Raw genomic sequence first — 16,242 nt, 5'->3', positions numbered from 1 at the left:
TGTCAAATCCCCCCACACCCTTTCTCTGAAGATCTTCGCTCTCAAAATCTGCTTTCAACACATTTACTCTCCCAGCCTATTAAAAGAAAAGCTGACCACCTGTACAGCCCCAATGACATCGGAAAACATGAAGTTAATCACTCTGATGACGTCTAACATTAAAACAAAAATCCTAATTTATATCACATTACTAGTTCTATATTTAAATCCTACAACATAAATAATTCACAATAAAAGGAAATTCTGAAAGCTGTACAAAAAAAATCTGTAATTACCTAATGGAATAGGCATAGCTAATAATAGTTAGCGATTTCTGAATGATACAAGCATAACGTTGGAATCACAAAACAATGGAAATGAGTCAAAGTAGCAGAAAAGGAAAAATAAAGATAGTATCAGAAAGGGAAACTATAACATCATGTGATTGTAACTTCCAAGCATAAAGAAGTCATCTACTACTCCAATCCGTAGCTCAACAGACTTGCTTCTACAGTAAATATCTAAATTCTTAGATATCCAAATAAGCAACTTAATTGCCTCTTTTTTTGATTGTTTCTCATCTCCCAACCAACATACACGTCTACAGCTGTGGTTATCCAATTGCTGTATTTTACTATTCAGTAAAAGTGAAACACGTAAAATATCTATCCACAGGTTCTTAAAACCAGCAATCAAAACCGATCTCCCATTTCCAAAGTACTTCAGGCATTTGACTAGTCACATAAATCCTGTACACAGCAACTTCAATTCCATCTCACTGGAATCCAGCGAGCAAAACACAAATGGTGGCAATGACCATCAACTATCTCAGCTACAACTTAATTCTCTCCCTAAACTGAATGAACCAAACACTACAGGGATTTTAAGCCCTGCAAACTGAGATTTCAGAGAGAAAAGGCAAGTGAAGCAGGAAAATAGAAAATACTCCAAAATTAAAAATGTAAAAAATAAAAGTAAGAATAAAGGACATTCCCAGCTAAGAGAAGATTAACCAATGAAAAGGCTTTGAGCTAGAGGTTTTGAGCAAAAGGTTTTGAGCTAGAAGCCAACATTCTGTTAGACTGGGAACTTCAGCAACTCTCAAGTGTGAGTTTCACTTGCTGGTTATGCAAGATTTCACATCAATTTGACATTCGAGCTAGGCTCTCAAAGCCTTGGCATTAGAAAACACTTGAATTACTTAAAAAAAAAAAAAAGAAGAAGAAGAAGTTCATTTTCAATACCATCTTCTATACAAAATGCTTAGAACATCCTAAGTGGTTTCCGTATGGTATGTCAAATCCATTCTGAATAAAAATCTATTTAACAAGATTCAACTTTATTTCTGAAGGCACACTAGACAGTTCACATTTGTCTTTTGCTATTCCAAGCAACAAAGGCCAAAGCAACATGTCTTATCAATGACCAAACCTATGCAAGAGTGCATCTTAATTAACATATCCTCATATGTTAACATGAAACTCCACATATAAGTCCCCACATAGATCTTGGTTATATCCAAAACTCTATTACAAGTTTTCAGGATTTGTCAAAAAAGAGCAATCAGCAATCCTTTCCCTCTCCTCTTTTTTTTTTCCTCCCATTCAAGATAGCTGCACAAAAAGGTTTTTTAAAAAATCACTGATTTGAATAAGTCTACCATATTCATATTTATTTTCCTTACAGGGAAAAAGAGAAAGAGAACCTAATCCACAAGACAGAAAGGAGACTTGTGCATCAAAAGAGCTATGCAGCAGATTTGTCTTAAAGGAAGACTTAATTAAAAAAAAAAAATGGTGTGGCAATTGCTAATTATTGAGCTACATCTTCAAAAGGAAATACACTACTCACAAACTCACGTGGAACAAAATGATTCTTCTACATAGATGAAGAACTGTAGATTCTTTTGCAGAAAGCTTCTTAGAAACAGGTATAACTTTATACCGTCTAGAATTTCAAGATGCAGACTGCACACGTATCCAGAACAGACCACAGAAACCACATAGATTAGCTGAGAAATAAACGATTAGTCAATCACTATTAACTTAATCTTAACCCACAGGCACTTACAAAGGAAGAAGTTCTTCCTTTCCGGAAGAATAAGCAACAATTACAGCAGTTCTTATATTCGTATCACATGAAGAATTAACATTCACTGGCCACCAACACAATTCACAATGCAAACTAGGTAAGTCAATTTTCTTAGTAGAAAGTAAATGCATAGCCTACCTTCTTCAATATATATATTCAATTTTGTTTTCAAAGGATCGCAAAAGCAAGGGTTGCCTAACTAAAGAGGAAGGAGATGCCTTTACAAATGACAAAAAGTCAGTATCAAAGGGTCAACCACCAACGTGGAGAAACGTTCACTCCACAAGTGCCAAACTTTTAATATCAAAACAAAAACATTTATTACAACAGAATATTACAAACAACTAGTTTCAATGATCAGAGGGTAAACTTTACAAAAATACAGAAGTGTATTATCTGATTGTGGAATGACAGCTATTCCAGATATTATAAAAACGTCTTTCTGTTTATGCGCACTTAAAAGTGATTTCCAGTCTGCTTTATTTTCAGCCAAACACATTACATTTATCCAAACAAAAGCATGTACATTCAACATAGAACATTTTGAGCAACAGCTACAGTCCAGTTCCCATTCACAGTACTTGTAGTGCAACGCACTAACAGGGCCAAATATTTCTCTATCCATATAAGTATTTTTACTCCTGATCTTGTGATCAACAATTTTAGATATATTTTATACAAAAAGTATATATGAACACGAGGCACCTCCCTAAGTAAGGGAGTAAACCTATATAAAAAACATGACATTTCTTCTGATGTACAGTACCTTTCAAATTGTAGCAATTTGACACAAATCACTAAACAAAATATTTTCTAAAACATAAAAAAAAAAGGACAAAACCACTGCTGCATGAAAACTGCCAAGAATTCCACAATGGCAGGCATGCAACACGTTTCCTAAAATCCTGGTTAAAAGGTTAAAATAAAAAAGGATCTAAAACATTTTTCAAATTATACAAATTCAAGTGCTATCTAGAGTGGTCATTTATCATATTGAGAGAAAAATTACTTTGAGTTTCTCTCATACTATCCTCCCTTTTTATTAATAATTAATGAAATAAACTAACATTATAAGTGGTTGTGCACAGATTGTCTGTCTATAACACATCGACGAATATTCACTACCTTCATATTAACATTAGTGTGTTGAACTTTCAAAAAATAAATTGAAAAAATAAACTGCAACTACCATTAAAGTGCTTGTTGTATATATTTTTTTTAAAAAATTAAAGAATAGAGGAATGTGGATATTCTTGTAAACATCCTAGATGTTTATCAAGCTGTCCGATGAACCACATATGGAAAAAATATGGACATCTTTGAAGCGACTGTAGTACAGTGAAATTCAGAATGTCCCAGAACTGGGAAATTAGTCTATATGAACAAACTGATGTTATGGCAAATACTAAAAATTAGTACAATTCAGCCAATGTACACTACATGTTTGCTCTTATACATTCATTTGTAATAAGTTTAAAACAGTATATAACAATTGCCAAAGTAGGATATCACAAAAAAGTTAGAGCTGTTCATCAATTAGCACTATCAGGGAGGAACAGTACGATGAGCTCTCTGAAGATCATTTCCTAAATGAGGAACAAAAGTCTTCTTCCAAAGCTGTTGTTTGTCAAGTTGCCTCTGTATTGTTTTTTTGTTTTGTTTTGTTTTTTAAGTTCAGAAAGTTCTTGTCAAACCTTGTCAAACAGAGATAAGCATAGTTAACTGCTAATTTAGAAGCACAAGTGCATTTCAACTACAGCAGTGTTTTGGGAGGAGGCACTAACAACATGCAGTCAGAATGGATGCAATTTAGTAAGAAAACAACAGCTTATGAAGATATTTCCTCCTTATAGTACCATTATCAAGATATTAGCAGTTCCAACACCACATTAAAGTCTTTTTCATGCAAATGAACTCCAAATTTTCCGAACATCACTTGAACCTATCTGAGAAGAAATGGGAATAAATTAATACTTTGCATTTACCAGTATAATCCTGTTTTAAATTACACAATATAAATAACGTATAAGCTCACATCTTTGATTTACCATCAAAATACAAAAGTCCTCTTAAAATCACCATAATTCAAGGTCCGGCTCAGCTCATTTTTTGAAGTTCCATCCCATTTAGCCTGGATTTGTTAGGAAGTCACACATGTATCACGATACATTTTAACATAGCTAGGTAGCAATTCACTACAAAAGCTAAACTCAGATCAAATTACCTCCTGGAATACAGCATTTCAGAGTAAAAAGATGGAATAAGGCACATATAACTTGGTTTTCTTTTCACCAAATATGCTATAAGGACATTTTCGAATAAGGATGTTAAAAACTCTTATAGGTATCACTAGCGTCTCTCCATTCTATTTTTGTACAATCCCCACACCTTCAGGCATCACTCAGTCATTCTGAAATACAAAATTATCACTTACATATATAATTTCCCTTTTTAAAAGGTTCTCTTAAAAATCAGATCATCTCTAATCCTTAATATGAAGGCAACAGAAAACTAAGAAAATACAAATCCCCCAAGTGTAAAAAAATCCCAGTGTTCCCTATAGGCAGAAATTAAGAAAATTCTTGGCCAGAGACTTCTATAAATATTTAAGCTAAAACAAACAAACAAAAAAATTATGAGGCTCAAACCTTTAAAAAAATAAATCACCACCAGAAGTCTCCAAACTTGTGCTCATATAAATAAGTACTAAAATAATCAAATCCTAACTCTGACAGTTTTTAAAAGTGTCCTTAGAGACCTAACTCAAATTGATTTTAAATCAAAGAAATTAAGCATCCAAATTACATTCAAAGAAACTGTTCCATGTCCTTCTGTGGACAGAACACAGAAAATACACATTATGTATATATAATGAATGATAGTTCCAACATGTCCATAGAGAAATTTTCTGTCAACGGCTTTTGCTATGGTACCTTCAGTGCTTCTTCAGTGACGTTACCAAGATGTTCATTAAGAGGCTAAGTTATTCCAATGAACCAAAGGCACTGATAATTTAAAAACAAGCTATTTTAGAAATGTCCTTACGTTAGCTTGATTACAATAGATGCCTTAAGGCAATTTAAAGAGTCAACTTGGTACAGCTTGATCTATATTCTACTCCAGTTTCCTACCACAATAAATTTAGAAAATAACTCTTTTCCTAAACACTAAAAAAATGAAAAAAAAATTAAGAAGCAATTCAGATATATATCACAGTATTTAAGCTGCTAAACCATACATCTATGGAACAATATGTTTTTGGCAATATACCAACAGCAGAACATAAAAGGCAGTGCTTCTGTTTTGTTTGGGGAAAAAAAAAAAAGACAAAACACTGTATTTTCCTCACCAGACAACAGCTTTAGATCTTGTACTTCTGCCTTTGGTTTTGTTTTCTTCAGGTGAATGAGATACATTCGCCTTGTGGGTTTTCTTATGATGTTCTAGAAAAGCTTTTCTGGCAAATGCTTTCCCACACTTATTGCATCGGTGAAGAGAAAAGTTTTTTGTTACTTTTACTTCAATGCCAACATCAGCTCCTTCATACTTTTTATTGGGCGAATTAGAGGTGACATCGTGTTTTGAACCAATCTGTTTTGTTTCATCCCTCTGAGGGCCTCTTTTTGTCACCTTATTTAGAACCAGATCAATTGGCTTTTTTATTGCTCTAATTTCTAAACTTGCCGTTATTTTCCCAAGGTAGCGTGGTGACTTTTTATGAACTACGGTTATATGCCTTATCACATCACGTTTGCGACGTGTTTCATAAGAGCAGAGTGGACACCTGTAGTATTTAACATAAATGTTATTGCCATCTGTGTGTAATTCAATGTGTTTTGTCAAGTTCTGTTTCGAAGTAAATTGGCGTTTACAGAGTTTACAGTAAAGCTGCTTGAAGTCAAAGCCAGCTGAAAGTTTTGGCTTCCTGGTTTTTTGCTGGCCACCTGCAGCAGATGCATTGGTTGATTTAGAAGTCGATTTAGTAGTTGATTTACAGGTTGATTTAGTGGTTGACTTAGAGGTTGATTTAGGGTTTTCAGGGTCCTGTTTAACTTTACTTTTCTGTGCTGACGGTGTGTTCTTTTTCTCATTTGAATGATTTGTTCCCTTTAATTCATTCTGTGGAGAAAGAGCGATGGAAGGGGGTGAAGGTTCTACAGAATCTGCTGGTTCAACTTTTAGTTTTATTTCTGTTCCATTGGCAGTATTGTTGGGCCCTTTCTCTCTTTTAGAGTTCTTTCCAGAAAGAGTTATCTTGTGAACAATTTGCATGTGCCTTTTCAGCATTATTTGTGAACTATATTTTCTCTTGCACAGAAGGCATTTGCATGCAGTTAAATTGTATTCAGCCTTTGAAGACGACTTTTGTTTTCGGGTCTTAAAAGATTTTTTAGCAGAAACTGTATCCAAGAACAAAGGTTGCCCAGGCTTTGTAGCTATATCAGGAGTAATGGAATCCCTTCTTAATCCTCTATGGACTTCATCAAAATGCCTTCTTACGTTGGCTTTTGTGGCAAATGATTTATAACATACAGGACAACTTCTACCTAATGCTACAAGAACGTTCTTATTTCGGCCTTTTGCAGAGCACAGATTTGGTTTCTTTTTTGTTTCTATGTACTTCTTTAGCTCTTCCATCTTTTTTTTGTGTACTTTTCTAATATGCCGGCGTACACTGCGTCTAGAATGAAATTCTTTTCTACAAAGACAACAAATCAACTGGTGGCCAAAATCAGAATTATCCAAAGAGTCCACTTCAGGCGTTACTGCTGGAGGCTGTTCTTCAGGAGCAGGGATCACCTTGTTTGTAACAGGATCAGCAGGAGGTAATTCCACAGTCTCCCCAACTGGAGCTGGAGCTGAAACAGCCTTGGGTGGTTCAGTGCTGGGTTCCTGTACCGGTACTGGAGCTTGATCAGTAGCAGTACTACTTTCTGTGTTCTCATCTGGGCTATCAGTCCTCGACACATACTGAAATACAGCATTCTGATTAGTTTCTATGGGTTCTAATTTAACTATGTATTCTTGCTTATCTACTCTTGGGTAGATTGCTTCCAGGAGGTCACTTATGGCTTGACTCTGTTTATCATTTATATCCGGAAGGTCTGTGAAAAAAAAAAGGCAAAGGCATTTTTAAATGATTTGGTAATTTTGAATTAAGTTTCACAGAATTCAAAGTGTCCTTCCACCACTACGTCAATTCAGACACCAAATGTGCACAATTGTTACTGTTTTTCTGATCTTTCATACATAAGGGCTTTGAGTAATCATTTTTATTAAATCAGTATAAGTGACACCTTCATTAGAAGCCAACTGTGGAAGTACATCCTTCCAATACGGTAATGTGGAAGCCACCTAAGCTAAAAATTAGTTTGCCTTGAATTAAACTGCTCTCTAGAAGTCTGTATCAATTGCAAAATTAAGGACATAAGACTGTGCTTGTTCTTAAGGAGCGCAGCTAAGTCTGAAGTATAATTAAAAACCAGTTTTCCTACTGCTGGAAACAGGCATTCTCAATAAATGAACCCAATTCTGGAAATAAGCTCTTTGCCATGAACTCTGAACAGTCCTTAGGAAACAATGAGATGTCTGCGTAACCTGAGCATTACATGAAGACAGAAGTAGATGAGACATAACTTCACTTCTAGTGCAGTGAAAACTGTTACAACTACCAGAACAGTTAAGAGACTTAGTAATAAATGTAAGGACAGAAACATTGTGTATTATTTAGGAATTTTATTTTTCTAATTTCTCTAAAGGATAACAATTCAGTGAAATAATTTACTTCAAGAAATGACTCCACTGAGCTTCTCCAAAAGTTCACATTGTGTTCTGCTCTGACAATGAGTTGAGATGGACTAAAAAAAAAAAAAAAAAGCAAGAAAAGATACAGGGATTCTCCTTTCCTTTTTTGCTTATACCAGTAAACTTTGCAAGTGTAAGTTTGCCCTTAAAGTATTGTTTTAATATACTTACTCTCAAAAAAGTTCATTCAAATGTTTTTTGAGCCATTTACATTGTTGGCTACCACAACAATGTTATGTGTATTGCATTTTTTAAAAGAAAAAGCATTGATAATTTAACTGCCTGTTCTTTTTGCCAGATACCCTACAGGTTTTGTATTATGAAATAAAAAACAAGACAGAAACAAAAATCCCATTTGCTTACATGCTATTCCTGATATTACAGCCCTGAGAAACATTCTGTTTTTAAATGCCAAGTAAGTTCAATGACCTAGTTTCCAGCATGGCAGGCTAAACATCAACACTGGCACAACTAAAAACCCAATGCACTAAGGTAAAAACATGAGGCCCTGAGATGATACCATCTGAAATTCCTCACAATTATTTGAAGATCTTCTTCATGGCAGCATCTATATTCAGAGCATCTAGTGTTATTCTCTTCATTTGGAGCACAAAGCATTGTTGTTTTCATTTGTACCCTTCCTAGCAAACAGTGAACTGTATCAGCTAAGCAGCCAATTAAAGGAAGGCTAGTCAACAGCTAGACTGGAAGCCCACTCAGGGTAACCTTATTTTGCTTAGGCATTTCTGCATTTAAGTCACATCACTTACAATTTTTGAAATGTTGAGGTACAAAGATACTAGTCAAGGAAGAAAAATCATCATTGTTGGCTTCATCAGCATTGGTGCAAAGACCAGGATAAGAAAAATACTTTACAAAACATGTTGGATGCTGGCACGTTTCCCAACTATTCAGCTTTACTGAGATCAACAAATCATTATCACTTGAAATCGATCTTTAATACTTTTTTTAATGCAAATACTTTTTAAAATTGCTTTTAATTATAAAGTTTAGTGTCTACAAAAAAGAAAGTGGGCTAGACATGATCACATAAGTGTCCCAAGAATACAGAATAGTTCAGTTGCAAGGACCTGCAAAGATCACCGAGTCCAGCTGCCTGAACACTTCAGGGCTAACCAAAAGTTAAAGCATATTATTAAGGGAAATGGTCCAAACGCCTCTTGAACGCTGACATGGCAGCATCAACTTCTTGTCTACCAAGCATGAGAGATGTTTCACCATACTCATGGTAAAGAAATTTCTGCTAGTGTCTGGTCTGAACCTTCCCTGGTGCAGCTTCGTGCCATTCCCAGACATCCTGTCACAGGTTCACAGAGAGAAGATAAAGTACCTTAAAGTAGCATGAGGTGAGGTGAAGTGGTGAGAAAGGAATACAGTATAACTGAAGAAGTCTTTTAAAAGGGTGATCTTTCAGTCTGTGTTTCATGACAAAGAATGAAGGATTGCATCCAGGATTATTGAGTACTTCCCAAGTACAGAAAAAAAATGACACACATCATCCAAGTCACTGTACATGATCCAGCCAAAGTCTTTTAGAGTTCTACTGATATAAAACTGAAATGCCTTGTTAAATCCAAGGTTTTCTATGAGATTCAGTTTCCCAGTCCTTGGCATGCTTTTCATTATCTTTCACAATAAAAAAAGAGGAAAAACAAGGAAGAAAAAGGGAAAGAATTAAAAAGCATTAACCATTAACAGTGAGACCTTTCATTAAAACACCGGACCTATAAACCAATAACAAACTATGACATGACTATGGGTTTCTGTTGTTCATGCATATTCAGTGCTGTAGCTTCTTTTCTACCATAAACGTTATCAACATACGTTACCATTTAAATGTAATTTCACAACAGTTTTTTGCATCTTGTTTCTCGTGCGTTTGTACGAATGGTACAAAAAGGTAAGTTTCTCAATTTCAGGTGGCTTTATTAAATACTGCAATAAGTAAAACTTACTGTCATCCATTTGAAGACTTGGAGGACAATAAAACTTTTTATGAGTAATTAAATTTGGTAATCCCCTGAAGAGACTCCGGCACAATTTACACTCAAAAATGGTGTCCACATCTTTCAACAAGATATGCTTAAGTTGTTTAGTTCCTGTAATAAAAGAAACATTACACTTAAGGATTTCCATTCATTTTTTAACTCGCATCATCACATGAAAGCAAAAACATTTTAAAATACAACAATCGTATCAGCATTTCATCTTGCATTAATGCTATTTCACTGCACAGTTTAAGATATGTAATCCAACTCCCATTATGAAAATAAGCCTCATTTGAAATAAATAAATAAAAAAATAAGGTTTACACACATTAAAGTTTACAGTGAATGAAAAGAACAATGATTTAGACCAAAATCAACAGCTAACGTTAATAAGGATTCCACGGTACAGTATTTGGTTGCTGTAATACCATTTCCTAAGAGGAACGAATAAGCACCTAGAGGATTTAAATAAGGTCATCATGTTACGTAAGCAAGAAATATACATCTATTTCACATAATAAATTACTAGGTAAGGAAAAAAACTACAGGGCACACAGTGAAACACAAAGAGCTAATAGATCTATATCAGCGTTACTACACCTAGGCATGTGATACAAGATCAAGGTGATTGTGCTTAAGGAAGAAAATAGAACTGGAAACATATTTTCAGCCTGCAAAAGGAAAATTCAAATAATTTAACTCAGAAAACTTTCTGTTAAAAACAACATAGCTCAACAAAACGTGCAGGTTTTCCAGACTACTGTATATATTGTATAGTCAAAAAAAAAAATCCAAACCCACAAGGGTAAAAAGTTTGACCTAGCACTGTAGGTTCTCCAGCTCCTGCCTTGCTTAAACTTTGAATCCTTTAATTGTTTACGTTACACTTCAAATCCACTCCTTCATTTCACATCTCGCTGAAACTATGAACATGATGTCCACAATTAGCAATGAATTACTGAATGATGAATACTTACCCTGCCAAACCAGAAGGAAACGGTGGCTAAACAAATTCAGCTAATTGCTCTAACTTGATTTTATTTTTAATAAAGGAACAAAACAAAATTAATGTAAATTAGTCAAAACAGCAAAACTATAATGAAAGTTGCAAAGTATAAGCAATGTAACAGACAACTATGAAACAGCACAAATGGCATCAAGATATACTCTTCCGGCTGAAACAGAAGCTCAAGTTCTTGGTCAACATGGACAATTAAGGATTCCATTTAAAGATCAAACTGAGTCACACTGCAGAATTATTTTCTAAACAAATAAACTTGTTCAAATATAAATAATTCCATAATTGTTCTTCAACGTGAACAGACCTTATCAAGTTAGCTTTCTGTTTCTTGGCCGACTAATAATGCTATGAACCTTTTTATAACTGAGCTTTCTAAAGCACAATACCTTTTCCTTCTTCAATTGCTTAAAACCAGGACCCAAACTTGATTATCTGAGGCTACCACCCAATTTTTTTCTCTGCCTATGCCTTTCCTGGGCCACTGCCCTAGGTGCTTGTCTTCTCCTCTCACTGCTCTTTCCTCAAGTGTTACCAACCTAATCTTCATCTGATCTGCATTTCTACAGACAATAGACCACTGGAAAAATATTTGTGTTTATTGAAAAATCACAAGTTTGAGAACTGTAACGAGTTCCCCTAAGGACATGTTATTTACTGAAATCTCGCCCACAAATATCTTAATTCCTGCATATAAAGAAAATAACTGATGAAAACCCATCTGGACAGAACTGAAGATGCTCCACGTAGATGAAATTGCAGTAAGTCACTACCTACAATCCAAATAAAAGGCTTCATGCTCGGTGACAGCACACCATGAAATAAAATTTGACTTGTGCTGTCAATGCATGTCCAAGCCACAAATATTCCCCTCAGATGAAAAAAAAACCATCTAATTTACCTCTATTTCCTAATCAAGGAGACACATTCCTCAATCCCTCTCTCCCACCTCTCTCTCATGTAATAATGAAAGTTCATTCTCATCCATTCAGTACTGAAGTGCCATCTAATTCAAACTATTAGTCTTAAGAATTTAAAGGACTTATACTAGAGGTCAGATTAGACGATGCAGTGGTCACTATGGCTTCAAATCTTCCTTATGCAACTTCTCATAAGGGTTAATTACTTATTATTAATGGGTCCTTGTGAATTACACAATAGACCTTTACAAACTTCTGGAAACAGAAAATAAATTAAAACATCCACTGGTTTTGTTGACTCATCAGGCAGAGAAAGAGCAAGGATCCGCACATTCTTCACCAACTACCAACTGCGGCAAGGAGCAGCCAGTTTTCTGCCAGGGTGTGCTTCCTCCAACTTGCCACAGCTTTCTCTATTTCATAGTTGCATTTCGTTGCAGCAAGCGATACTTCGTCAAATCATGTTAATAGTTGTAAAGGTAGGTGATAGAATAGCAGCAGGGTCAACAAAGACTGCTACAAAGTATCAGTCACTGCAAGGAATTCTCTGGCAGAAATAGCCTGGTTTAAGTTTTCAGCAAGCAACTTAACTTTTCAGAAAAATCTCAGCAGTTCACTCTCTCATAGGAGAACACTCTATTCTATAACAAAGTTACAGAACTCTACATTAGAATCTTGTTTACTATATTACGATGGTATTTTGTTGTATTTGCATCTAACATAATTAGAAAGGAGTTACTAGTAAATTTGTTATCCTTAATGATCTGTATGACTGAAGAAGCCTTCTGCTAAAACTGCTTTCACAGTTATGGCTTTAACCTCTATTTCTTTAAGGTTACCACAAGAATCAAAAGAGCTCCTTAGCAAAATGAAAAGTTGCGTGTCCAAAACTATCTAGTAAAACCTTGGTTCAAGTCATTTTGCCTTCTGTCCAGCCACCCTGAAGACAGTGAGGTAAGCTATCAATTTAAGAAATGCCAGAAAGGACAATCTGGAAGCTGTCTTAAAACAGACTACTTGCAGTTACTTCGTGCTAGTGCCAATACAGATTCCATTAACCTGCTTCAAGTTAAAGAGGCCTGCCACACATATTTGAGGCTTTATGCCAATTTCATTCAAACACACATTAATAATGTTGCTACTGACAACTCTCACATCCAGTTTTCCTTTTTGTATTAAGTTTTTAAATGCAAGTGGAGAACGTACACAACATCGTGTCACTCTACAAGACTCAGCCCACACACACGTCCCATTGTGTATCAGCAATGACTTACACATGAAAAACCTATTCCATATATATAAAGCTCTGTTGCTTCACATAGTATCTTTTTAAGTAACTGCTTAAAAAGAACAAACTCAGCGTTCTTGCACTAAGTTTGCTGTACCACAGCGGAAGTGTAGAACCAGCTTGAAAGCATTACAGGTTTCAATCATCTTTGGTATGCTCATCCAGACACTCAGCTGTTATTCTTAGGTTCACTGCTACGAATTGCAACTCCAAAAAAGAGTCAAGGAATACCATAAAAGTAATACGATACAGCAATACTAAAAAGTTCAAGGCAAATACTGAATTTTCTCTGCCTCTCAAAAGTTTTAGGATGAATTCATTAATAACAGGTGGAGGAATTAAATAAGAGAAGAATGAGCTATTTCTTTTAAAAAATGGTTTTGAAAGATGATTATGCAGCAGGAGCTATATCTTGACCACTGTACATGAAAATCCATACAAAAAGAAATATCACTTAATACCAAAAACCCACAAATATTTTGCAAATATGTAGAACGTCAGGTGTTGGTTTTTTGTTTTCTTTAAATATATACTAAATATACACTAAATATATAAATAACTGTTATAACAGGTAATAAACTTTTCTAAGAGTCAATTCGTGGCTTTATACCTGATCGAAAACACTCGATGATTTGTTGAATACCAGATTTTGATGTTTGCAGAGGCTGCTGTAATAGTGGAGGATCACCAGGTTCCAATATATGCACTGAAATACATAAAAGATAATAAATCATTTGAGAAAACAAAGATGATTGCTATTAAATTACAGATTTTCTAAGCATACAGTAAGCTAGCTAAAAAGAAAGGCCAAGACTGCAGTACAAGCTGTCTTAGGCAAAGATTCTCATCAACAATGAATTAAAAAAAAAATCAGATAGTGACTCTTCCGGACATGATACCTTCGGAGAGTACGCTGTGATTTTGATTAGTCAAATCAAGAATGCATTCAAAATTATGTGTGTCAAACATAAACACACAAAACCATACTGACTCATCAGAAGTTTCCATGAATTAAGGCAGTTCCCCAATACAGCCCACTTGACTCTCGTCATTCAAACCAAAACAACAAAACAGATGTACAGGGAATTACCAAACACCATACTTCTTCTGAACATACTACGTTCAGCACTGTCAACACACACCTAAGCACTGAATTCACACCCGTTCAGCCATGGTCAGAATAAAGCACAAGCATACCCGAGCAGTATGGTCCAAAGACAGGTACCATAATACTTTTCATCAATAAAACTACATTCAAAAAATGCTTCTGGTTCAAGCAAACCGCAGAAGTAACAATTGGAAATTTCATGCTACACTGTAGTCTTCATAACATCTATTATAAGATTTCCTGATCAGAAAGATTATTAGATATTCTGATACACAGTACTCATGCACATGGAATAATGGCATGCTATTGCTGTATATTCATAAAACCACCAAGCTTTGCTCAGACGGAAAACCAAATTTACACGAATACCAGCACTTACTCAAGCACAAGTTTGCAAAAATCACTTGATAAGTCATCTTTGTTATTAACAAAACCAGACTTGTAGCTCCTACATCAGCTCCACTGTTGCCCATTTGATAAGACAATTTCAGGTCTCCATTTCTAATGGCAGCACAAAGCATCTCTAAGAAATTTAGGTTTTAGCAAAGAGCACTAAGCACTGTGTAAAACTACTCAGGTTTACTAACTGCAAATAGACTAAACGCAGGAAAGTTAGATGTAAGGCTTTAAATGAATTCAAGCTGAAAAGAACATCAGAAAGAAAAAGCAGTCTAAGAAAAGAACAATAATACGAACACCCCACGCAACTGTGCTGGCCCCATAATATACTATTATATATGAACACATAACAACCATCACAAATCAGCTAATCGTTTAGGGATTTCTAACACAATGACATATTGTATTCTACTAGCCCATTCCATCCTCTTCAAAATAGTGTACTTTGGGTTGCGTACCGCCCCTAACATGCATATGCAACAGCCACTGACACCAAGGAGTGACAGACATGAAGCAGACATAACACTTCACTGTTATTTGTAGGGCAAGAAAAGTATTTTAGCCTTTATAAAACATAGGGACAACTCAAAGCCATTTCATCTTAAATAGAAAAAGTGTTTCTCTTAACTCAGCAGTACTTTCTTTCAAATTACATTTAATTAAAGGAGTATGATCAAGCTGCCGCTTGCATCATGCAGGCTTTCAAGTATGAATTCCAAAAACAGATGCCTTTCTTTTCCAAACACAAGCAAAAGCATCCAAATAACAAACTCGACAGTAAGGCAAGGAGAAAGGAACCAAGTTTCCCTTTAGGCTACCAATTGTAACAGCGGGCATAACAATTACAGAAAATCACGCGAATTGGCTGAAACTTTCAAGTGCATTCCACTGGTGGCACCTCCCATGTCACACAGCAGCGGGACGCGCACAGGAGGTTTGGGACTTTCAGGGCTTTTTCCCCACTTGAGAAGAAGCTGCTTAAGTTCATCAGAGCTCACCAGAGGACACTCAAAGTAAAGGGATACTCAACAAATGCAAAAGATTGCCAGAAATGTCACTAAACGAGAAAAGAAAGCGAAGACAAACCAAAAAATTCCACTTTTCGGAAACAAGAACGCTCCGTGTTTTCACATGATCTCTCGCCCGCCTCCGACTGCTGCGCACAGCGCCCATCTGGAGCCGTGGGGACGGCGAGGGACCCCGCAGGAACCGAGGAGTTATCCCGCTGAACTCGTTTACCATGACAGCTCGAGGGTATTTAACGACAGCTCCAGCAGAACCCAGAAACGCTGCGCACCCCGAACGCCCCCGAGGACGCGCAGCTGTCACCCTCAAACTCGCACAGCTCCGGACAGCCGCCCCCGCGCGCCGTTACCTGGCTCGCAGCAGCCGTGCTGGTGGTGGTGGTCCGTCTGACAGCACTTGTCCCGCAGAGGCATTTTCCGTGCGCGCGACCCGCGGTCCTCCTACATGCAGCGGCTCGCTCCTGCCGAAACGAGCAGACAGCCGTCACCTCCGCGGAGCGGAGCGCCGCGAAAGCGCCAACGCCGCGCACCCAGCTCCGCGGCAGCCCCGCAGCCCCCGGCGCTCGGCCCTTCCATTGTTCGCAGCGGCTCTCCCGGAGC

At 36.4% G+C, this 16,242-nt stretch overlaps 1 protein-coding gene across 3 annotated transcripts in view; it reads right to left on the bottom strand.

The window, feature by feature from the left end:
- ZNF800 (zinc finger protein 800) overlaps positions 2,314 to 16,242 on the bottom strand; it is a 29,549-nt gene continuing 15,620 nt past the window's right edge. For 2 of the 3 annotated variants that reach the window (XM_021384765.1, XM_021384766.1), the window contains 5 exons: positions 15,993 to 16,103; positions 13,721 to 13,816; positions 9,852 to 9,995; positions 5,420 to 7,175; positions 2,314 to 4,012 (listed from right to left, as the gene is read on the bottom strand). In XM_021384765.1, the coding sequence (XP_021240440.1) occupies positions 4,003 to 4,012; positions 5,420 to 7,175; positions 9,852 to 9,995; positions 13,721 to 13,816; positions 15,993 to 16,056 (2,070 nt within the window). In that variant the 5' untranslated portion in view covers positions 16,057 to 16,103 and the 3' untranslated portion in view covers positions 2,314 to 4,002. Of the gene's footprint in view, positions 4,017 to 5,419; positions 7,176 to 9,851; positions 9,996 to 13,720; positions 13,817 to 15,992; positions 16,231 to 16,242 lie in introns of those variants that run through there. The other variant, XM_021384767.1, reaches the window with a different exon arrangement.

This window comes from Numida meleagris, chromosome 1, assembly GCF_002078875.1.
Source record: "Numida meleagris isolate 19003 breed g44 Domestic line chromosome 1, NumMel1.0, whole genome shotgun sequence".
NCBI classification, from domain to species: domain Eukaryota; kingdom Metazoa; phylum Chordata; class Aves; order Galliformes; family Numididae; genus Numida; species Numida meleagris.
Note: the sequence above shows the minus strand (reverse complement) of the source record. Positions and strands in the feature narration are given on the sequence as shown.